Genomic DNA, 23357 nt, shown 5'->3' with positions numbered 1-23357 from the left:
AGTTCGGCCGGGGGAAAGGGCGCGCTGATCAAGAGCGTATATTCGCCTAGAGTCTTCTGAGACCACGCGTGAGAGCTGGAATTATACAGGTTCGGGCCGCTACGAAGCGTAATACCCTACTCCTGTGCGTGGGATTTTGGGTTGAATGTTACAAAGGTTCCTCAACTCCAGGGAGAACTCTAACTCTTCTTCCCCTGGAGCTTAGGCTAACTGAGAGTCGTCCCCCCCTTTTCGGTGGGTAAGGTCCTACTTTTATAGTTCAAGGGGATATCACATACACCGCCTCTACCTACTCCTTCACGGGAGGGGGACCCACGCCGCTTGGATCGGACCACCATTCGCGCCTTCACCTGGAAGCTAAGCAGCCGTCCGTCCTCGAGTGGGGCCCAGCGCCGTCCCCCGCATGACACGGGAGACGCCCTTGTCATTCCCCTTTAAATGAATGGAGACTTTTGGCGGTTCACCTCACGTGGAGGGAGCTCCAGACGATGCATTGATAGGACGGGGCATACCTGCCCCCACTCTGCCGAGCACAGGGCGGAACGTGGGGGCACTGCCGCCCGTCTGATCGGACGTGACCGCCGACAGACCGGTCACAATCCGGTCATGCCCGATTGACGCGGGTCAATCGAGCAGCGCCGCACGTCCGCCCTCACTACATTAAATACGGTGAGGGACGGTTGGGGCGCTGCGCATTGATGGTGGTTCAGCTTCGATCACCGCCCCACTCACTCCCCCCGCCACATGGCGGTTGGGCGAGGGCCTCGGGGCGAGGCAGCACGAGGGCCCGAGGGGCTTGACGTGGCACCCCGAGGCCCCCTGGCTGCCTCTGCATCGTCCGAGATGTGGGGGGAGGGCCAGGCTGTATGGTCGCGTGGCTGGACGGGAAGGAGACTTCCCCACACTTCGCATACCCCCGGGCCCATATCACCGACAATAGGGGTCAGGCCTAGTTCAACTGAACCACGGTAACCGCCGCAGCCCACCGCCTTTCTTCCTAAGTATGACATGTGGTAATAGGGGAGAGGGAATGGAGAAACTAACATCTTTTGGAGGTGCTACTTAATAAATAATGCATTGTGTGTTGTTTAGCGCTACCGTCTATATCCATGCTTTGAGTATAACTGAATCTTGTATGTTAATAGGATCAATAAACATGTATATGTACATTAATAAACATAACATTAGTAATTATTCTTTCTTAAACTAATGCAGGTTTCTATTGAAAGGATATCAAAATATTATAGTCTCTACATACTCTACAGAAAGAGCAAAGCTCTTGTTCGATCTTCCAGTAGGGATGTAAAAGTTATACATACAAAGTGTAGAAAGCTAATGATTATAATATAATATCTACTTTACAAACTTTTGTACTTCGGTGATGTCAACAAACTCATTGACTCCACTCGTCAGTAGATACCTACAATTTAAAAAATATTATTCAGAAGGAAAATGTAATTGCTTGTTTTGTAAAAGAAAAAGGAAAGAAAAACACAAAGTGAGCATTAGATCAAGACTGTGCACCTGTCAAGAAGATCCTTTGCCATGGATTTGCATCCACCAGGGATAGAAGACTGCATATTTATTGCTATGTTGGGGTTATGTACACTTTGGCGAATGTGGACCCACCCCAGTTCTCCCTTGTACTCATCAAAAAATTTAGCCCTGTTTTAGCAAAATAAAATAATCATGCATGCTAAATGTTTATAATTCAGTAAATTTGCATTAATGGTATACAATTTGTAAACACGACCTTCTAAAATACTCCCTCCATCCCAAAATCTAACATTTTTTAGTACTTAGGATTTATCCCAAAATATAACAACTTCTCCACCAACATTCCCATCCCAACCAATCATGACCCTCCACCATTCACTTTTCCCACCCACCTTCACTTCTCAACCAATCACAACCTCACCCTATTTAATTCTACCTAGTTTCTTAATAACCATGTCCAACTTTAAAACTTATATTTTGGGACGGAGTTAGTACTCATTTAAGTACACAAATTTATGTAGTATGAGTGAAGTCCAAAACGACACACCATAGCTAACATTGCAAAGTTAGGTGCCATATAGGATGTGGTGGCAAGCAAAATCATCTTCCAATTGGATGAATGGGTGAACTTGCCGTTCCGGAACAATGGCCCTCTTCACTATCTAGCACAGACTTGGCAAAGACTGCCAATCGACTGGGTGAAGTTAAATACTGATGGAGCTTTTGTGATGGTTTCATTTTTTTCAGGATCTAAAGAAGAAGAGGTTTTCTTAGCGGGCGTGAATCCGGTAGCTTCTACTTCTGTTCTGTTGTCTCACTTATGAGGCACATAAGTTTGGAGCACTGGCCGGGAGTGGTCATGCAAAATGACACCGGAGGTTTTATGGCGGCCGTAGCACATTATCATCCAAGGATTCAAGATGCTACCACGGGGAAATTCTAGCTTGTCGCGGGGCAGCTGATCTTGCAGGAGAGTTAGGAGTTTCTAAACTATTGAGTAAAGTGTACGGGCGGTCCTTAAACTTGTAGAGGTATGTCATTTAGGTCCCTAAGCTCTCAAAATGCATATCCAAATCCTAATACTTATCATAGTGTGTCATTTAGGTCCCAAATCGCCACAACCCCTTCAGGATCCTATATGGCGTTGATGTGGCATGCCACACAGACATGACATGGCATTATATTGACTGGCGAATGGGACCCATTTATTTTTTTTCCTTTTTCTTTTTTTTTCTCTTTTTCCCTTTCTTCTCCTTTCTCTATGACCAGTGCAGAAAAAAGGAAAAAAAAGAAGAATGAGAAGAAAACGAAAAAGAAAAAAAAAAGAAAAAAGACACGTCACGTCCATGTGGTATTGCCACATCAGCACCACGTAGAATCCTAGAGGGGATGTGTAAATTTGGACCTAGATGATACACTTTGACAAGTTCTGGAACCTGGATATGCATTTTGAGTTTAGGGACCTATATGACACAACCCTACAAGTTTAAGGACCGCCAATGCACTTTACTCTAAACTAATTATTGAGATTGATTATTTGAAAGTAACGAGGATGGTTGCGCAGAGTGAAGTTAACAGATCGATTTATGGGTGCTTGGTACAAAGATCTGAAGATAAAGTTGATTCTTTGCGATAGCGTTAGTATTGTTTGGGTTAGGAGATTAGTGAATATAGCTGCTTATAGATTAGCGCAGGAAGTAGTGTCTTCGATTAGTTTTTATATTTGGCTCTCTATTGCTCCAGGTTTTATTACTTCGATTTTGGTTGATGATTGTAAACATACAGTCCAATTTAATTGAGTGTGAGAGAGAGCGTGAGTTGGTTGTATGTGTAACACAAGTCTTAACAATACATAATTAATTCAAAGTTTTTTAAAAGTAAACCCTCGACATGATGAAAATCTCAACAAACATGGCAACATTAGTAAAGCACAAACATGATTTCAATTTGCAGCCCTAGAACTAGGATACTAACCATAAGTGTCCCTGTGGCATATTGTTCTCAATGTCTAACTTCAAAAAAATTGCCAAGTGTGCCCTTTCGATGTTGGTTCAAACATATACCACCCAAGTTGGTGCAATGCAACTAGAGTTCTACAAACCTGCACCCTATACTACTCCCAGTCCCACCTCACAAGTTTATATACTATCTGCCTAATTTAGTCTTTCTAATTAGTATGCTGCAACAAAAGAATTATTTATTGGGTAATCTATCCATTCATAAAACCAATAAACATCGTACAAGACATTTACACACCAAAGTGACGTACAAAACACACGCATCAGTGTGACATATGCCAGCATATAGATATTTAGGGGCAATTATGATTTTGACCAATATGCTACCAATTTGATGCTATTTTTTTAAGTTTGCTCATTTGACTATCTTTTTTCAAAAACGAAGAGAAGGTATAACCTTATTAGTTATGTCAACATAACGGTGTTAACTTATGTAAAAAATAACGTTTGTGCTCTTACTTATTTGACCCTATTTTCTTAGTGTTTTTGTTTGACCTAGTTTTATGCTGATTTAAAATTTTGTCTAACATATGTGACAAATTTAAACTAGGTATGACAAATTTAACTTAGGTTTGACTTACATATGGAAGAATTTTGAGAAATTTGACGTAGATTTGACATATTTTGACCAATTTGAATTAGTTTGATATATTTTTGACATATTTGAATTAGATTTGAAAAAAATTACTGAAGATACTAAAAAAATTGACAGCATCTCAGCATCCATCCCAATTTGCATATATTTTTTAACTGCATCCCAAAGTGCATATATCGAAGGAAAAACACAAAACACATATCAATATGTAGTTAATGTCACAAGCAATCACAAAGCAGTTCCCGTACGGAAGCAGTAGTCGAACAGCATGGGAGGATAAGCAGGAGCAGTGGGCAGGAAAAGGCCGAACGAGCAATCAGCGGGTGGACGATGGAGATCTGCAGCCGAGTCGCGCCCTAACTCTAGCCCGAGTCAAGCTCCGTAGACGAGCTACGGCGAGCGTCGTAGCCTCCCACGCCTCCGACAGACCCGGCGGCAGCGACCTCCCGCGCCTCTGCCACTGCCCGTGTAAACCCGAGCCGCACGTATGCGTCCTTGCTGTTGGAACTTGAACCGGACTAACAAGCATTTACTATAAGGAAAAAGTATGAATTACCACCAAACCAGACATTTTTCACCCCCAACTATGCAAACCGGACAAAATAACTCCCCCCCCACCAGCTCAATCCGAGATAGTTTTAATCCTACGTGGCAGTCTAGTCAGCAATATTTTTCCCTAAAATTCAGTGGGTCCCGCCTATCATTTTCTCATAGTCTCCATCTCTTTCTAGTCTATCTCTTTCCCTATTCCCCCTCCCTGTTCTCCCTTCCCTCACCTGCATCACTCACAAGAATCACTTAGGATGGCGGTGAGCGGGGGTGGAGGCAGCGGCGGGCGGCGGGCGGGGGCGGGGGCGGGGGCGAAGGCAGCTGCGGGCGGCGGGCGGAGAGTCGAGGACGGCGGCCGCAGAAGGCGGAGACAGCTGCAGCGGTGGAGGGGGAGTAGAGGACGGTGTCCGGCGGGGAAAGAGGCAGTTGCGGGTGACGTATCAAGGGGGAGCTGAGGACGCCAACTGGAGGGGCGGAGGCAGCTGCGGGTGACAGAGGAGGAGCCGGAGCCGATAATGACGACGCGCACCTGTGGGCAACGGAGGGGAACTTCGAGGACGGTGGCTAGAGCCGAGGATGGCGACGTGCAGCTGCTGGTGACGGAGGGGGAACCGAGGAAGGCGGCCGGTGGGGTTGGAGGCAGTGGCGGAGGGGGAGCCGGAGCCGAGGACAACACGGCTCAGGACCAACTCGCTCTAGATCCATGCCTACTAGAGCTCGTGCGGCTGGTGCGCCCTCAGCGAGCTCTTGCCTTATCCCAGCTTCCGTCACCATCTTCAGGCTGCTAGCTCGATGGAAGCAGCCGCCGCCACCGCCGTCGCCAGCTTGTGGAAACGCGGCTTGAGGGGTTAAGCGTGACCATGGTCGCTGCGTCGAGCTCGATGGAAGCCCCTTCCACCGCTGTCGCCAGCTTGTGGAAGCACGGCTTGAGGGGTCAAGTGCGACCATCGTTGCCGCATCTAGCTCGTTCCCGCCTACGCCCAGCCAGCCCTGCCTTCCTCTAGCACGAGTGCTCATGGAGACTGCCCTCGCCACCGACGCATGCTTCAACGAGGATAGGGTGAGGATTGAGGAACTAGAAAGCCATATGACATGTGGGCCCTACAAATTTTTTTATTTGGTATTGCTAACTGGATTGTCATGTGTGTGCCAAACATCGGACTAAAACCGCTTTGGAGTGAGTTAGGGGGGTAATTCGTCTGGTATAAGTAGTTTAGGGTTTAAAATGTCCGATTTTGTGGTTTAGGGGGGTAATTCGTACTGGCACGATAGTTCGGGGGGTAATTCGTACTTTTTCCTTACTAGAACCATAGGGGTAGTTCATTCTTTTCCCTTCTATAAATTCATTTTCTATTTCATTCCTAATTTATTCTTAACAGTGCTGTTAATATAGGGCCAATCAATCATTTCATTTTTAAAAATGAGGGTCGAATGAGTAAACTGTCAAAATAATAATTAGGTTCTAAAACTGGGTCAAAAGAGCAATTGACCTGGATATTTATTACTATCTTGAATTCTCAATATTGAAACCTAAGTATTTTTAAACAAAATTGGTATTGTTCGAAAGCCTTATTGCTCAAATTTTTGTAGATACTTCCCCCAATTTATATATAAGTTGTATTGATTTTTTTCCTAGTCAAACTTCTTTATGTTTGATGAGGCTTATAAAAAAATAGTTGTGAATATTTACAACATCATATCATTTTTATTAAATGTAACATTTAATATATTTTGATAATATGTTTCATTTGAATTGAAAATATTTTTCTAGTTTTCTATAAATTTAGTCAAACTTATTTTTATAAACTTATGAAAAAAATGAATATGGCTAGTAATATAAATTTAGGAGAAAAAAAGCTAAAGTAACTTATAATATGAAACGGAGGAATAGCTATTTACATTACATCCAGCCTCAAACAACAATGGCACAATGGTCTTATGTTTGGTAATTGGTTTGAGGCAAAACAAACAAAAAGAAATCTCAAGACCAAAATTTAAACATATTGTTGTGCTTTATATTGGTCAGTTTCGTTTAAGCCGTAACGATAATTTTTTAATAAAAGGAAGATGGTTAGTCCTTTGTGGATTATATTCATGTGTACCAATTGGCTTGGGACCTGTCTTTAATACAATAGCACGATGATCAGTAGGAATTTGCAACTGAGGCTGCACACTTTGGACCTTGTCACAACAAAACTTTTTTCTCACTATGGGTCGCGCCCTACAAATTGGATTTGTGAGGTGTAATTCAACCCTATTCATTTTTTTTATTTAGTTTACCAGAGCCTAGGAGCTCTCTCGTGCCTATTTTAATTTTGTCTAGTTAGATTTGTGTAATTAGGGGAACTAGTTGTCAGCCCGTGCATTGCACAGACTGTCGTTCCTCCTGTTGGTGGTAGCTAAATATGGTGCTTAGTTTTGAAACGTATAGCACCTTAGATAAGCATTAACTTGTTAATTATGATTTTTTTATTTCCAGAACTAAATTTAAAAAAAGTTATCTATCTATCTATCTATCTATATATATATATATATATATATATATATATATATATATATATATATATATATATATATATATATATATATATATATCTATTTATCCATACCTATACTAAGAGCCTGTTTGGCACAGCTCCAGCTCTAGCTCCACCCCTCCTGGAGCTGGAGCTCAGCCAAACAGTTTCAGCTCCACCAAAACTGGGAGTGGAGCTGGGTGGAACTCTCTCACAAATTGAACTAGAGTTGTAAAGCTAGGTTTAGGCAGCTCCATAACTCCACTCCAGACCCAACTCCCGGAGCTAAATTTAGGAGTTGAAACTGTACCAAACAGGCCCTAAGAGCCTGTTTGGCACAGTTCTAGCTTCAGCTCCACCCCTGCTGGAGCTGGAGCTCAGCCAAATAGTTTCAGCTCCAGCAAAACTGGGAGTGGAGCTGGGTGGAGCTCTCTCAAAAAATGATCTAGAGTTGTGGAGCTGGGAGTGGAGCTGGGTTTAAGCAGCTCCACAACTCCACTCTAGACCCAACTCCTGGAGCTAAATTTAGGAGTTAGAGCTATACTAAGGGCCTGTTTGGCACAGCTCCAGCTCCAGCTCCACCCCTTCTGGAGTTGGAGCTCATTTCAGCTCCACCAAAACTGGGAGTGGAGTTGGGTGGAGCTCTCTCTCAAAATGTTCTAGAGTTGTGGAGCTAAGTTTAGTCAGCTCCACAACTCCACTCCAGACTCAACTACTGGAGCTAAATTTAGGAGTTGGAGCTGTACCAAATAGGCCCTAAACAGGCCCTAATTGGGCACTTCCTACGAGCTCCCATATTAAGAAGAAAAATCTAGCCCTTGATTAACTAGATCGCAACATCTCGACCATTGATCATAATGTTTAATATTATGGGCTTCTTTCAGAGCCAATCCAAGGCCTATTTGAAAGCCCATCCAATTTGCGTTTTGAAAAAAATAATCCAACCTGTTATTGCCCTATACCCGTACGTATTTCAGCCTCTCGCAACAAACAGGAACGCGAGACAGAATCATGAAAAGCAGCTCCGGCCATCGCGCTTCATCCTGATCAGTTACGAATTTGGACTCTATCCGATCCAATCGAACTGTGTGCAAATGGAAACGTACGTGGTCACATGAGACTTCTGCTAGAGAAGATGGGAGACGTTCTAAATGCACTTCGTTCTGATTTGGGCTCTAACTGCTGCTGATTATCAGGGATTATCCTTTCCAGCTAAATCTGAGGTGTGATTTTATTTTTTTCTAAGCTGAAAACTCTACAATGTTTGACATGTTCTATGCGCATCTGCAGGTAGCTTGCACATAATGTTTTTGTTTCTTCTGTTGCTTCTCTCCTCTTGCACATCAGTGTGATTTGCTGAATATAGGCCAGTTCTGTTATGTGATTTACGTTTTATAGCAAAGTGACAATGTATGATCAGTCTAAAAATTGCAATAGATCGACTACTTCGTTAATTTGAGTGTGGGCGCTGCGTATGATCAGTAATTAAAATCATAAGAAAACTCATTCTTCTTTAAGAAAGGAACATTGTATTTTTTAAGACAGGGAAACTATAATTTTTTACAAAGGAAAATTGTAAATTCACACAAAACCCAGGAACTGCTTAATATTTATTAATTACAATTTCAAAAGTAATAGATCATGAATAAGGGATAATTGAGACTTCAAACTCCGTACTTAGTAATTTCCGATTTACAAATTAAATTAGTAAAATGACTAAATTAAAATTCCAACATGACATAAAATGTCGACAAATAATTAAATTATGATTTTTTTTATTCTTTATAACGCCGATAACAATAACCCGTGCAAACACAGGTAGGCGACTAGTATTAGTAGTCGAAGAAGGACAACTCCATATATATTTTGTTTCTTTACGGTATGTTAGATTGAAGCAATGATCTATGTCAGCTACAATTAGCTAATTAGTAATGCTGGATCTACGAATCAAATTATAGGGCTGATCACACGCACGTTATGAACATGTATTACTTTATTTTAAAAAGCAAAGTGCGAAATTAAGAGCCCACGAAGTGAATAATTCCCTATTTATTAATTTCAAATTTTAGGGAAAAGAATCTACACAATCCACGACACAAACTCTTAATATGATCTACGATAATAAAATTATATAATCCAACTAATGAAGGGCTAACTCTTTTTGGAGTTCTCTAGCTACATCTGTGCGTTGCGCATGCTAATAATAATGGTGATATTATAAATACATGAATTTTTTAATTATCTTTTAAAACTTAAGTTATCTTAGAGTGTCAATTTTGAGTATTTTTGTTAGTTGGGCAGTATACCAAAAATCAACAAATTTGAAAACGCTAAAAGATATGGAACAATACACACCAGACTTACGGGGCTGCAGTGGGTTTCCCTTCGTCGTTGTCTGGCCGGCGGAGGAAAGCAAATCAAAACTCCCGAAGAGATCGGAATAAGAAAGCTACCTACGCATTGGTATTGTGTCTAATAAGAAATCAATCTTTTGATTGAGGAAAAATAGCAAGAAGGAGAGGTCTCGATGTAATTGCTGCTGCTCGCATTGGTGCAGTCTCACGTCTAGATTGAAGGCAGGCTAGCTTCATGGGCTTTCAAAGGTAGATTAGTCGGGCTACGACGTTAAATCAATATAGATTTGCAGTGCAGATTTTATGATACATCTAATCGATGGCCAGATTCTTCTGATCAATGTTATAGTTCATAGAAAGTGTCCAATTAATATAGGTATAGATAGGTTTAAAATTTTCCATGTTACCCCTTCGTCCCAAAATTTTCCATGTGACTGATACGTAAATTTTGGCCTGGGGGTATTGTAGGATTATACCATACTATGATCCCTACTGCGATATTGACAACCTTGCATGCGATTGCTCAGATGTGAATAGAAAAATAGTGTTCAGTTCATTTTTTTCAACAGCCCTATGGACGATGTGAATATAACATTATGTTACAAAACGATAAAAGTGTTAGGAAGCTGTGGAGTAGATGAGGATGTGTTGTCACAACAACAATTACTGTTTTTAGTTCAAAGAATTTTTTGACCTAGCTTTGTTAAGAAAAGGTACGCACAAGGTTTGTAAAAAAGAGAGAAGAGAAAAGGGGGCTACCACTAATATGAAGCAAACCGGAGCATCTAATAGTCATCACATAGTTCACATTGAGTTCAGTTGAAAAATAATTACTATTTACCAATCAATTGAAAGCTTCCCGTAATAAAAAGGAACCAAAGAAGCTTAAATAAAGTTAATATAGGAAAAAGAAATAGAATATAATCATTCAGATGTGCAACAATGCAAGCACTCGCATACCTGTACATGTACGCATCAACATCAAAAGGATCATCATTCGTGTCCACGAGGCATCCTTGGCTAACCGAGCAATCCCCACAGTCATCGAGAACCCAACCATTTAGTTTCCCTTCCTATTTATGGGAGAAAACAAGTGTATTAAAGAATTAATTAATATACTAATTTTTAATTGATGATATGAGCACAGTAAAATTTTCCATTATATATCTATACTGCTGTCAATGGAAAAAAAATCTTTCTTTGGATTGTTTAAAGATCAACAAACCAATTTCCTAAGACTCAACTCTAATGGCTAGCTAACATCGTCTCTATTGATTGAGCAATGATTTCTCAGCCATGGAAAAATAAACCAATTAAGTAACCAATGTAATTTATGGGTATCTTTAGTGGTTTAGAAGCAAACGCTTGAAATATACTATGATGGAAATAGAAAATAGGTAGGACTTAGACTTTATTTGAGCTACATGACAAATTTAAAACAGACTAACACCTCGCCACCTGTTTCTTGCACCAGTAATTTATCTCTGTAGGAGAGCGGGCCACAAGCTAATCAGCTACTCCCTCCGTTCAAAAAAAGGCAAACCGCGGGTTTACGTGCCAACGTTTAACTGTCCGTCTTATATGAAATTTTTTTATAATTAGTATTTTCATTGTTGTTAGATGATAAAACATAATGAATACTTTACGCGTGACTTATCTTTTTAATTTTTTTCATAATTTTTTTAAATAAGACGGACGGTCAAACATTGGACACGGAAACCAGTGTTTGTCTTTTTTTGGGACGGAGGGAGTACGCCATAGCCTCTCCCACGTGCCAATTGTCCTAGTGACGCAGCCACAAATTACATTGGTTAGGGGGTGGAGTTAGAGTCGGACTGTGTAACCCGTCATCTCTTTTAAATAGAGAGGGGGGCACTACAATGTAACCATGGCGACTACAATATAGCGTAGACACGCAGGGAAATGATGGCGGCATGGCCATGGACTCGTAGCGGCTAGGAGCTATATTAGTTAGGGAGGAGCGCCCATAATCAGAGCCCCGGGGATGTAGGCTTCGGCTGAACCTCGTTACCAAATATCGTGTGTTCCTGTGTCGTTATCTGGCGTGTGTCTTGGGTGATCAATGATTGAAGCGATTAGGAAGGTTAGTCGTCGTTCCGCTATATCGACTAGCTTTTATAACAAGTGGGCCGGGCTGTGTACTCTAACAAGTGGTATCAGAGCAGAAGATTTCAGTATTAGATCAAGAAGACATGTGGAGGAGGAAACACGAGGTGGGGATCGCGCATCGACAGGAGATCGTCAGCCGTGGCGATGAGATCGATGGCGACAACGAGGACGTTGCGGAGGCGACGACCTCACTCGCGATCAGACCGGCGATGGCGGAACGTGACCGGAAGACGGGGCCGGGCGTGGCTGAAGGCGACCGGAGAGATCGGAGGGGTAGCGCCATGGACGGCGCGCCTGACGCATGCGGCGAACACGGATCCGCGGTGGCAGGGAGGCCAGTGACAGAAGGGTGAAGCCGGCGAGCTTGGCGCGGCGCGGCAGACGTGTAGGGCCGAGATGACGAGGTCGTGGACGGTGAACACGAGGGCTGCGACTGCGGTGCGTACGTGGGTACGGACAGCGCGTATGGAGTACGTGCTATATATACACACACATATGCACGTAGTAGCAATGAGGGCAGCAGAACATACAGAGGAGCACTACTCAATGGGGCCTTGGCACATGCATGTGATATTTGTTTTTTATTTAAGTGCATGCAGGTTTACTACACGGACATGCATGGTTTGTGTACATGCTAAGCCATTGGCCGGTTGGGTGCATGCACAGGAGGACACATGCATGCAGCCGTGTCAGGAGACAGTACGTGTGACACAAGGAATCAGAGCCCCGGGGCGCTATAGGTTTGGTAACTGGAGTCCAACGTTGACACGGAGCAGGGCGACGAAGGAATACGCGTATCGGACTTTGGCTCTCATGCCGACTCGGTTCAGGTTCCAACGGGGCTGCTCCTATAAAAGGAGGGCTAAGGTGACTATACCAATAGCAAAAAGACGGTGGAAGCTCAGTGATTCAAGTCACACGTGTGCGTGTTGCAGTTGTTGGTCCACGAAGGTTGCATTGATCCAGGCGGGGTATTGTTGTTCAGCTGCAGCTCGGAGAGGTGACGTGAGGTGTGCGGGTACCGGTTCAGGGTAGATCGGTGCGGCGGCGGACAGGTGGTCTGCTATAGATGTCTGAGGTCGGATCACAAGATGAGTTTGTGAAGACAAATACGGACGGTTCTGAGAAGGGCGAGTATTCTGGTGGCAACAGGCCAGTCATGTCACGGATTGGTAAGATGGCGCCGACAGGTATGAAATTTGATTTGGTGAAGTTTGACGGCTCTGGAAATTTTGGCTTGTGCCAAACTAGGGTCAAAGATTTGTTAGCTTAATAAGGAGTTTCAAAGGCTTTGAAGGGTGTCAAACCGGCCAAGATGGAGGATGACGATTGGGAGGAGATGTAGTTGCAGGCGGCTGCGACAATAAGGCTATGTCTCTCAGATCAGGTCATGTACCATGTGATGGAGGAGACCTCACCAAAGATAATTTGGGAAAAGTTGGAAGCTCAGTTTATGTCCAAGACTCTGACCAATAAACTGTATCTGAAGTAGAAGTTGTATGGGCTAAAGATGCAGGAAGGGACGGATCTGACAGCACATGTGAACGTTTTCAATCAACAGTCACTGATCTTGTGAAGATGGATGTGGAAGTTGACGATGAAGACAAGGCTATAGTTCTTTTGTGTTCGTTACCTGAATCGTATGAGCATGTGGTGACTACTTTGACGTACGGCAAGGAGACCATCAAAACTAAAGATATCACTTCTGCGTTGTTGGCTCGTGATCAGATGAGAAAGAACAAAGAGGGTGAAACATCTCAAGCGGAGGGTTTGCTAGTCAAAGAAGATCATGCTGGGCATAAGGTAAAGAAGAACAAAAAGAAGAAGATGGTGCAGTGCTTCAGATGTGATGAGTTGGGGCATATAAGCAGGGAGTGTCCAACACTAAAGGGAAAAGCTAAGGCTAATGCAGCGACTTCTTCGAATGACTCGGATAGCGATGGTTGTGATCTTCTCACGATGTCAAGTGCACAGTCTAAGGATGCAGAAGTGTGGATATTAGATTTAGCTAGCTTGTTTCATGTGACGCCAAGGAAGGAGTGGTTCTCTTCATACAAGTCTGGTGAGTGTGGTTTTGTCTACTTAGGCGATGACACAAGTTATCCAGCCGTGGGAGTAGGTGAAGTCAAAATTAAGCTAGAAGATGGAGGTGAACATGTTCTTTAGGGAGTCAAGCATGTACCAGGGCTAAAGAGGAATCTGATTTCGCTTGGAACCTTGCATGAAGAAGGGTTAATATTCCACGGTAATCGGAATAGGAAGACCATTGAGATCATGAAGGGCAAGATGACTGTGATGACTGGAGAAAAGGTGGAGTCGCATCTTTACAAGCTGCAAGGGTGCACTGTTGCAGGTGGAGTCCAGGAGGAAGCGGTTGCTGGGATAGGAATTGTTTTTGTGGCGGCGGGTCTAGCGCAGACTCGTCGGGCGGCTTGCGGTGAAGCTGCAAAGAAGACAACCCAAGTCTGGAAGACAGGTGGATCGGCATGGTGATTCTACTACTTCTAGGTGGCGTATATTCGCCAAGGTGGAGTTTGTTAGAATAGGTGCCGAATATACTAGTTCTATTTGGTTACAGTTGGACTTGGAGTTGTAATAGGTGTTAGGGGGTGGAGTTAGAGTCGGACTCTGTAACCCGTCATCTCTCTTAATAGAGAGGGGGGCACCACAATTAACCATGGCGACTACAATATAGCGTAGGCACGCAGGGAGATGATGGCGGTGTGGCCATGGACTCGTAGTGGCTAGGAGCTATATTGGTTGGGGAGGAGCGTCCATAATCAGAGCCCCGGGAATATAGGCTTCGGCTGAACCTCGTTAACAAATATCGTGTGTTCCTGTGTCGTCATCCGGCGTGTGTCTTGGGTGATCAATGACTAAAGCGATTAGGAAGGTTAGTCGTCGTTCCGCTATATCGACTAGCTTTTATAACAAGTGGGCCGGGCTGCGCACTCTAATAGAGTACCCTCAAAAAAAAGAGAGAGAAAGAATTGCGAATAAAGTATGTAGTTGCACCTGGATATGGTTCCTAAAAGTCTCGACTGCTTGAGTGCCCCTTTGTTTTGCATACTTGGCTTCTCCCAGAATGTTCATCCTCATCAGCTTGGACTCAGCCGGCTCCTCAAGGTCCATGATGAGTGTTCCTACGCTTCCCTCCAATCCCACGAGTCTCATCCTGACCATCTCGATAATAATCTTCACCACCATGTACGCACCTTAATTCGCAACAACAATTAATTAATTAAGTGAAAACAAATGGTGATACGGATAAGTAATTAGCATATATATAGGATGTAGTACAAGAGATCAACATTTGTAAATCTTGTTAAATTCGACGTTATATATGCTATTAAGACTCCAAGCAGATGACGTATGTATGTGTGGATATGGACGTAGCTAGGCGTACCGTCGTCGAGAAAGTTGTTCTCCTTGAGCGCGCCGTGGCCGGTGGTCTCCATCATGAGGTGCGTCTCGACGCCGTCGGCGTTGAGCTGCACGCCCTTGTCAATGACGTTTCGGTAGCCGACGCGGTAGAGGCAGTGGTGGCCGCCCCTGGCCTGGATGAAGCGGGTGAGCCCGTCGCTGGTCCGCGCGTCCGTGACCACCGTCGTGCCGGGGTGCTCGTCCAGCACGATGGCGGACATGAGCGCGATGAGCCGATCGCCGTTGATGGCCGCGCCCGTGGCGTCCACCACGCCGCTGCGGTCCACGTCGGTGTCGAACACCACGCCGAGGTCCGCGCCGTGGTCCAGGACCGCATCGCGCGTGAGGGACATCGCGGTCGTGTCCTCCGGGTTGGGCATGTGGTGAGGGAACTTGCCGTCGGGCTCCAGGTGGAGGCTCCCCGTCGTGTCGGCTCCCAGCTTCTCCAGGACGTCCCACGTGAAGAACCCTCCGCAGCCGTTGCCGGCATTCACGATCACCTAAACGTAATAACTCGAATTAGTTAGCAAAACTGTGGGGACCCAAAGAAAACATGATGATGTACAAGTACATGATGATATATCAATGGGAATTTGTAACTCGAATTAATTAGCAAATGGCATTGATTAATATAGGGACCAAATTAATACAGCATAATGATGTATTTCAGTAATGGGAATTTTGTTTGCCTTGAAGCCCTTTAGGGGGGTGTCGTAGTGTGTCGGGTGGGCAACACGCTCCTTGATTATGTTGCGGAGGTGCTGCGCATAGGCGCTCATCAAGTCGACGCGCATCACCACCGGCGGCATGCCTCGCCCGCCGCCAAGGCCCATCTTCCTGGCCACGTACTTCCGCGCCGCACGGTCGCAGACCCCTTCCACCTCGCCGGACGTGAGACCACCGCGCTTCATGAAGAACTTGAGGCCGTTGCGAGTGTATGGGAGATGTGATGCAGTCATCTACAGCAGCAGTAATAATCTTCACTTAGAATGTGCTTCCAACAAAACTCGAATCAACTAGACCGGCGAAACAAAAACCACTTTAACATGCGTTGGCCAAAACCACTTTAACATGCGTTGGTATTTTTTTTAGAGTAAATTTCACAAAACTATATATACTTTGGTCAAATTATCATAAAACTACAGATTTAAAGTGATGTATCACAAAACTACAGATTTAACACTAAATTTCTCACAAAACTACAAATTTAAGGTATAATATCGCAAAACTACACATTTAGTAGCAAAAAAAAAATCATAAAACTACAAGTTTGGTGTTAATTTATTCGCAAAACTTAGATGTTTATAACTCAAACATAACACTAGTACTAAAGATTTAAACTCTAAAATATGTAGTTTTGTGATAACTTTGTTACTAAATCTGTAGTTTTACGATACTTCACCTTAAATCTGTAGTTCTATAATAAATTTAGTGCAAAATGTGTATTTTTGTGAAACGTCACATTAAATATGTAGTTTTTTAAAAATTTGGCTAAAGTATATGTAGTTTTGTGAAATTTACTCTTTTTTCCGATGCAATCATTGTTAGCCTACCTTTACGAGAAATATCAACTTACTCAGATGCAATCATTGTTAGCCTACCTTTACGAGAAATATCAACTTACTCAGTAAATAATAACTTAAATAACCCTACTTATAAAATCCTGTTTTGTTTTTCCTTTTTTTATATAAGATTTAGCCGAACTTTTAAAATATTTTATCATCAACTTAATTAATATAAGAACAAGTTTGCAAAATGTAATAGATATAATATATTGTGAAAATTCTTTCAAGGCCTACCTTCTTTTCTTTTAACTAAGCATTTGGGAAACCATTGGTGGTAACAGTTTTTATCGTGCAATAGAAAAAAATTAATGTAATTACGGAGGATATATTCCTCTTGTACTTCTTTCAACATTTCCCTGTGTCTGCGAGCATCTTTCAACGTTTTTGGATTGTGATGGCCCATTACTTGGCCCACGTATAGCAAGCCGCATGTACTGATTTCAGTGGACCGACAATTCGGCATAAACATACGTTTGATTCTTCAATATGCAAAACAGTATAGTATTTTTGCAAGTATATAGTACAGATTTTTTTTCAATTATCTTTTGCAGAAAAAAAATCATGCGCATTCTTTGACCAGAATGTAATATTTTTCAACATGGTCAAGCCTATGTAGGTTTTTAATTATAATGATTCATAATTAAATGCCAGTTTTAACTTTTCAGATTGTATTAATTGTATCAGTTCCCGTAACTTTTTACAATCATATTAAGTATTGGAAAATGCTATGTATAGCTCGACATATTTTAGAGGCACATTCATGACATGAATTTCTAATCCAAATATCCAACTATTCGTGCTTTGTATTCATCTTTGACAAATTTTGGTGAGCCACAAACTCCGATAGAAGACCTACAGGTTAAGGTTTTGGGGTTGGGGGAGCAGGGGTGGGAGGTTTGGGCACGGAAATAAGGTGTTCCCAAATTTAGGAGGCCTTTTTATGATGCTTGGAAAGTATCACAACTTTTGACCGTTGTTTTTTTTAAGGATAAACTAAAAGTAGAAAATAAGAAATATGGGTAATTTAGTAATTATTTGCCACGATAATTATTCCTGCTTCGCAACTTGCATTGCACAGCATGGTCTGGTTGCTGCAACTACTCTGTTGTTTCCCGTAATACCCATTTTGTTGTTGGTGTATTTTTTATACTAATACATATAATATTGCAAAATCAAAATCAAGAGGCATCTGGTGCTAATGAGCGACGCCATGAGATGTTGTCCGAATATGTGTTAATCTATAGTACTTGTCTATATAAAATATATTCCTACCATCTATATTTCAAATAAAATTTTCTCTTAACTTACTCATCCAATCTATGATCGGATTATACTGTTGTGTTCGTAACAATTAAATCTTTATAACAAGATCTCACATGTTTATATTTTGATGAAAAAAAATATAAATTACTTTTAGATTATATCTAAATTATTGTTAGATTTCATTAAATTACATCTTAGACATATCAAAGTAAATTGAATAAAGCGTAAAAGTAATTTACATATATTATACAAATAACGTAAAAAAAAAAGAAAGTAACTTGTCACAACATTAGAAGTAAATCCATTGTGGGGTTAATTTCCAAATAGACTTATGTTTCTAAACCCACAATAGATTTACTTTTAATGCCGTAACAAGTTACTTTGCATTCGTTTTCATACTTTTATAATATATATAAATTACTTTCAGGTTTTACTGTATTTACTTTTATGACTAAGAAGTAATTTAATGAAATCTAAAAGTAATTTATATATATTATAAAAGTAACTTATATTTTTTTACAAAAAATATAATCATGTGACATCTTGTTATAAAGATTTAATTGTTATGTACACAATGATGTAATCGGATTGTAAATCGAATAAGTAATTTAAGAGAAAATTCTATAAGAAGAAAAAAAATACATATACTTTTGGGTGTACTAGTAGCAACTGGATATGAGATTGAGGTCGCTGATTTTGACAATCCAGCGTACAGCCTTGTCGTAGACACGTCCAATATAATATCTCTAAACTTCTCTTTGTTCATGTATCGGGTATTCCTATATCGGGGTATAATAATAAAAATATAAATACAAGAACTGTATTCATCTGCAGAATCTTCGTAATTATCATCGGTGAATACAAGCAATTGGGTGATACCCGTTACTAGATCGGTTCTGGAAATCAACTTATGTTAGATTTGGTAAGTCATGTTTCCCCGCTAAAAGAAAAAAAAGATTTGGTAAGTCATGACGTAAATTGAAATCTTCACGGATGAATTACTCTTATAGATGAATTACTCTTGAAGATTAAGTGTTTTACGTAAAACGATGTGATAATAATGTGTGATTAATTAAGTTTTAATTATTACAAACTTAAAAAATGGATTAATCTGATATTTTAGAACAACTTTCATATAGAATCATACAAGAAATCTCTTTAAAAAAACTCGCATACTAACTTGAGATGAAATACGGACTCATAATTGCAGCTTATGATTTTCTAAAAAAAATATCCAAACGAATTCGCACAATAAATTTTACCCTAGCTAAACCGTATAAAAACAATAAAATTAAAATAGCATTTACCCGTTGTAACGCACGAGCATTTTTTCTAATAATAGAAAAACGTAACAGTTTTTATCTTTTTCCTTTTGAATTGATTTTGGGAGGAAATTACTTATCTAAGCCTCCCACCAAACCACTAAAGTTAGTACCTGGCTCACATTTAAAATATCTTTCTATTTCTACCTTTTATTTTATTTTAGATCGTTAGATTATACACCCTCCGACAAAAAAAACTTCAGGATGAATCTGGACAAATGCTTATCCAGTTCATCCCTAGAAGTAGATTTTTTTATGGACGGAATAGTAAGTGATTAATGGCTCTCCTATATTCCAAGCACCTTAAAAAATCTCTAAATTCAGAGGGATAACTATGACAACGGGTAGTCTGGTGGTGGTTCAGTGAAAATAGCGGGGTGACGGTGGCATCGCCTTGGTTACATGATGAAAGGAGGAGCATATGGGCCACTGTTGGCGGTTAGGATATGTGATCCGGACTGCTGGTTAGGAGATACTAATAGTGGTCGTACATGCAATATATGCCGGATGTCGCTGAAAAGAATCGAGCAGTCGGCGGGGAGAACTGAGCTGCCAGCACGAGGGAAGGTTTTAGATTTCCGGTGTGCTCTGCATCTTTGTTCTTGACCGATCGTAGCTGCTTACAATTGATGATCTTATCACTTACGCGAAGGAATTGAAAAAAGAGCTCGAAGTGGATGGATTCTTACCTTCGTTTTCCTGTGAAATCGATGTAGAATCATGTGATGACTTAATTTGTGTGATGAACAATTGTTAAAGGTAAGCGTTTGTGAAAAATGCAGTGAAGTGTTTCAAACGGTGAACAGTGTGGTGGTCGGCACTGGGTTGCTGGTCCGACTAAGTGGGTGCCGCCGGTTGGACTGGAGATGTCCGGGCGGTCAGACCGGCAAACTCTAGGTGGGAGCCGGTTTCAGGTTGTTTTCTGGGAATTTCTAGATTGCTTCATGTTTATAACTTCTAGATGATTTCTATCCGTATGTGATACTATTGTGTGCTGATGTGAGTCAAGTTGGTGTGAACGTGTACTCGGTATGGAGTTTTTTGTTTGTTGTTCATGTGCAGGTGTTGCTTGAGGCCATGGGTGTATAGCTGGTGATGGATCGGGACTAGGCTTGGAAGAAGTTAAGATCTAGACGGTCAAGGATATCACGCGGGATGCTTAGGCTAGAGAACAATACACGCATAGATAAAGGTTTCATATGGCATACACATGGTGTTGCGTGTGTATGGAAAGTGGAGTCAAAATTTTGGATTGAAGTCTAAGTTTGGGAAGTTGGGAGTTGTATGGGGATGTTGTTTCCCAGGTTTGATAGGTTTTCTACGTGACTAGGAGTTCTAGTTCTAGTTGGATTCGTGGCTAGGGGCAACCAGTTGTGGGTATAAATAGATAAGGGGTTAAGGCTAGAAGGGATTGACTTTTTGGGAGAGAAAAGTTAGGGTTTGCTTTGAGGTTTCAATTTTAGTTCGAGAGTTGAGAGAGAAGTGCTTTAGATGCACTTTGTAAATACACTAGAAAAAATGCTCGTGCATTGTAACGGGTAAAGGCGTTTTTTCCAGTGATACAACAACTATTAAGTGCGCAGGAATAAATTGAAACATCAGTATTGCTATACATTATAATTGAAAAAGCGTTGCCTACTACCCCTCTCTTTGCTTTGCATGCCTCTCTTAACTTCCAGAAGGCAGTTCTGTGCCCGTACAATGCTAAAGCCAATCATCCCTATCAAATCTATTATCTTTCTCGATCTCCCAAAATTGATTGAGGGGCTTTTGATCTACTTGATCTCTTCTTTCAGTTTTTCCCAAAATCGGAGCGAATCCACAAAACTAGGGATAAAAACAGCTGAGGGAAGATCACCGGTCAGCCATCATTCACTATCATTAAATGAAGATTAAATCTAGTGAATTGAAAAGCCAATTTGAAAGGGGAAATCATGGGGAAAGAATGAGGGAGGATTGAAGAATTGTTTTTTGCAATTAGTTAGAGGAGAAAATGCATGGCGGCATGGGGAGATAGATCGACGTGGCTGCGGCGTCAGGGTTCGGCCCGCGTTGTGCGGCGGTGGCTGGAGGCGCGTGGCAATGGATTAGACACGTATGGACGACGTACGGAATCAAATACACGGAATCCTTACTTTTTTAACTAGGAATCCTTACTTTTTTTACTAGGTATAAAGATAGATTAGAGATAAAGATAAATATTAGAAAACCAACTCAAACACAGATGACGTACTAAAATTTTGGCGGAAACATCTTCAATTTTTATAATAGTAGATATATTGATGCAATAAAGTTAAGCTACTTTCAAGAGTTTTGTCGATACGTATTTTTCTGGATCCTGATGGTTTGACCGAAGTACTACGGGCGGTCTAACCAACGAGAAGGCGGCAGTCTAACCAGCAGCGGCGAGCAGGTGACAAACAGGGATGCGGCGGTCCAACCGGCAGAACATCACCGGTCAGACCGGCAGCATAGGGGCGGTCAGACCGGTGTATACATGGTGGTCGGTCAGACTGACTACGTTGAGATCTCAATCGATTACGAGGGTAACTTTTATTTTCGCTAAAAGTTTTTATGTTTCTACCATTCACCCCGTGTGGTACGCTTCTTATCTTGGATCCTACAATCGACAGCAAAGGAAAGTTTCCTATCCTATTCCACGAGAATAGAATATTTAGATCCAAGCCAGTTCGGGAGCTACCTCTGTTACCGGTGAAATAGCAGGCGAAAAAAAAAATAATACGAGTTTGTGCTTTACCATGATGGAGGCGTCATAGCTGAACCGTGGGAGCTTGGTGCTCATGAAGCAAGCCGGCGTGGTGGCGAGCCCCACGTCGAACACGGAACACCCTGCCCTCGCCAGCCCCGCGAACAGTGCTGCGCCGAGCCGCGCGCCAGACAGGCGGGGGTCCCTTCCGACGGACACCCGCACCTCGCCGCCGTCCCTCCCGCTCTCCAGCTGCTGGAGCTCCTCCCGCAGCCACTCCCCGAAGCTCTCGGCGATCACCTCGACCGCCAGCGGCGTGAGGTCCACGGCCCGGCCGTTCTCCCCTTCCAGCGCAACGCCACGCACGTCCGGTCCGTTCTGCAGCCTCCGGATCACGTCTCCATCCTCCCCGGCCACCGCTGCAGCGTCAGTCGACGTCTCGAGCCGGCCACCCGTCGCTGCCTTCGGGCCACGAGACGATGAGCTCGCATCAACTATTACAACGTGCTGGGGGAGCCTCCTCCTCCAAGGGCGCGGAGGCGACCGGATGAGCATGCTGCCGCTCACGTTTTTCTTGCATGGCTGCAGAGTGGCCGGAGAAGCGGGGATAGTAGCAGCCATGATGGTACGTACGTCGTAGCACGGTCAATCACGAGGTGCAATGCAACCGGCACGCGATGGCGAAGATATTATACCACCGCGCGTGTAAATATCTTGGCGCGTGCAAATGTACGAGAGATTTTAAGCTATAGCTTCAGCCTTCAGGGTTGTGCAGGAGGTGGTGCTACCGTCACGGAAGGATTTTTTTTTCTGGGCCCGGGAGCGGCGATAGACCTTGTGCGGTGGAGGCGCTACCGTAACAGTTGTGTGGTGTTGCGAACCCGAGCCAAGCTGCATGCATTATGATCTCAGGCATCTGACAAAAACCGAAAAGGACACTCGATCTGCTGTTCAGTGCTGCAGGACAAACAAAAAATGAGGTGTGGTAATACGTGAACAAGTGCACAAGTTCAAGACAAGAATGGATACACATCAAGAAGAAAGAAAACAAACAATTGCCTGAACGACATGCTTTGCTGTGAGTTCAATTCGTATATCACACAACTCCACAAATCAGATAAGATGAGAACTCAGAAAACCAGTTGAGACCTCAGCTGCTGCCTGCCTGCTACCCCCGGCCTGAACCCATCTTCGTTGGCCGCCAGCTCTGGGCCTCAGGCAGCCTGGGGCCCGCCCCATGCGGCCTAGCCTATGAGACCGCCAGGCTCTCATGTTAGAATTAAGGAAAAAGTCCACTTGACTCCCTTAAAAAAGTAATTCGTACTCCTCAATCAGAAAACCGGGCAGGACGACTCCCCAAACTGTTGAAACCAACGTAATTTGACTCCCTCCGCGGATTTGGAGGACGGTTTTGCTGA

The 23357-nt window shown here is 42.7% G+C and overlaps 1 protein-coding gene across 3 annotated transcripts; it reads right to left on the bottom strand.

The window, feature by feature from the left end:
- Window positions 1-1191: 1191 nt before the first annotated feature.
- On the bottom strand, window positions 1192-22679 carry LOC4341038 (uncharacterized). Of its 3 annotated transcripts, XR_001546897.3 has the most exons (8): window positions 21991-22678; window positions 15772-16041; window positions 15066-15582; window positions 14675-14874; window positions 10490-10602; window positions 9531-9628; window positions 1525-1665; window positions 1192-1420 (listed from the first exon to the last, which is right to left on the bottom strand). XR_001546897.3 is itself a non-coding variant. In XM_015788146.3 (7 exons), the coding sequence occupies exons 1-7, from the start codon at window positions 22558-22560 to the stop codon at window positions 1354-1356; spliced, it is 1878 nt and encodes a 625-aa protein (XP_015643632.1). In that variant the 5' UTR covers window positions 22561-22679; the 3' UTR covers window positions 1192-1353. The 3 variants fall into 3 exon arrangements, 1 of the variants encoding a protein (XP_015643632.1); XR_003242960.2 differs by lacking the exon at window positions 9531-9628 and having other exon boundaries at window positions 1525-1640; window positions 21991-22679; XM_015788146.3 differs by lacking the exon at window positions 9531-9628 and having other exon boundaries at window positions 21991-22679.
- Between the last annotated feature and the right edge of the window lie 678 nt (window positions 22680-23357).

Source organism: Oryza sativa, chromosome 6, assembly GCF_034140825.1.
Source record: "Oryza sativa Japonica Group chromosome 6, ASM3414082v1".
In the NCBI taxonomy this organism is placed as follows: domain Eukaryota; kingdom Viridiplantae; phylum Streptophyta; class Magnoliopsida; order Poales; family Poaceae; genus Oryza; species Oryza sativa.
This window is presented reverse-complemented; position numbering and strand designations above follow the sequence as displayed.

Excerpts from the sequence above, each read along its gene's own strand:
- LOC4341038 (XM_015788146.3), bottom strand. The coding sequence starts at position 22,560 with ATGGCTGCTACTATCCCCGCTTCTCCGGCCACTCTGCAGCCATGCAAG. Across the intron at positions 15,583-15,771 it reads CCCCCCTAAAGGGCTTCAAG|GTGATCGTGAATGCCGGCAA; the intron begins GCAAACAAAATT and ends TATTACGTTTAG. Across the intron at positions 14,875-15,065 it reads GAACAACTTTCTCGACGACG|GTGCGTACATGGTGGTGAAG; the intron begins GTACGCCTAGCT and ends TTGCGAATTAAG.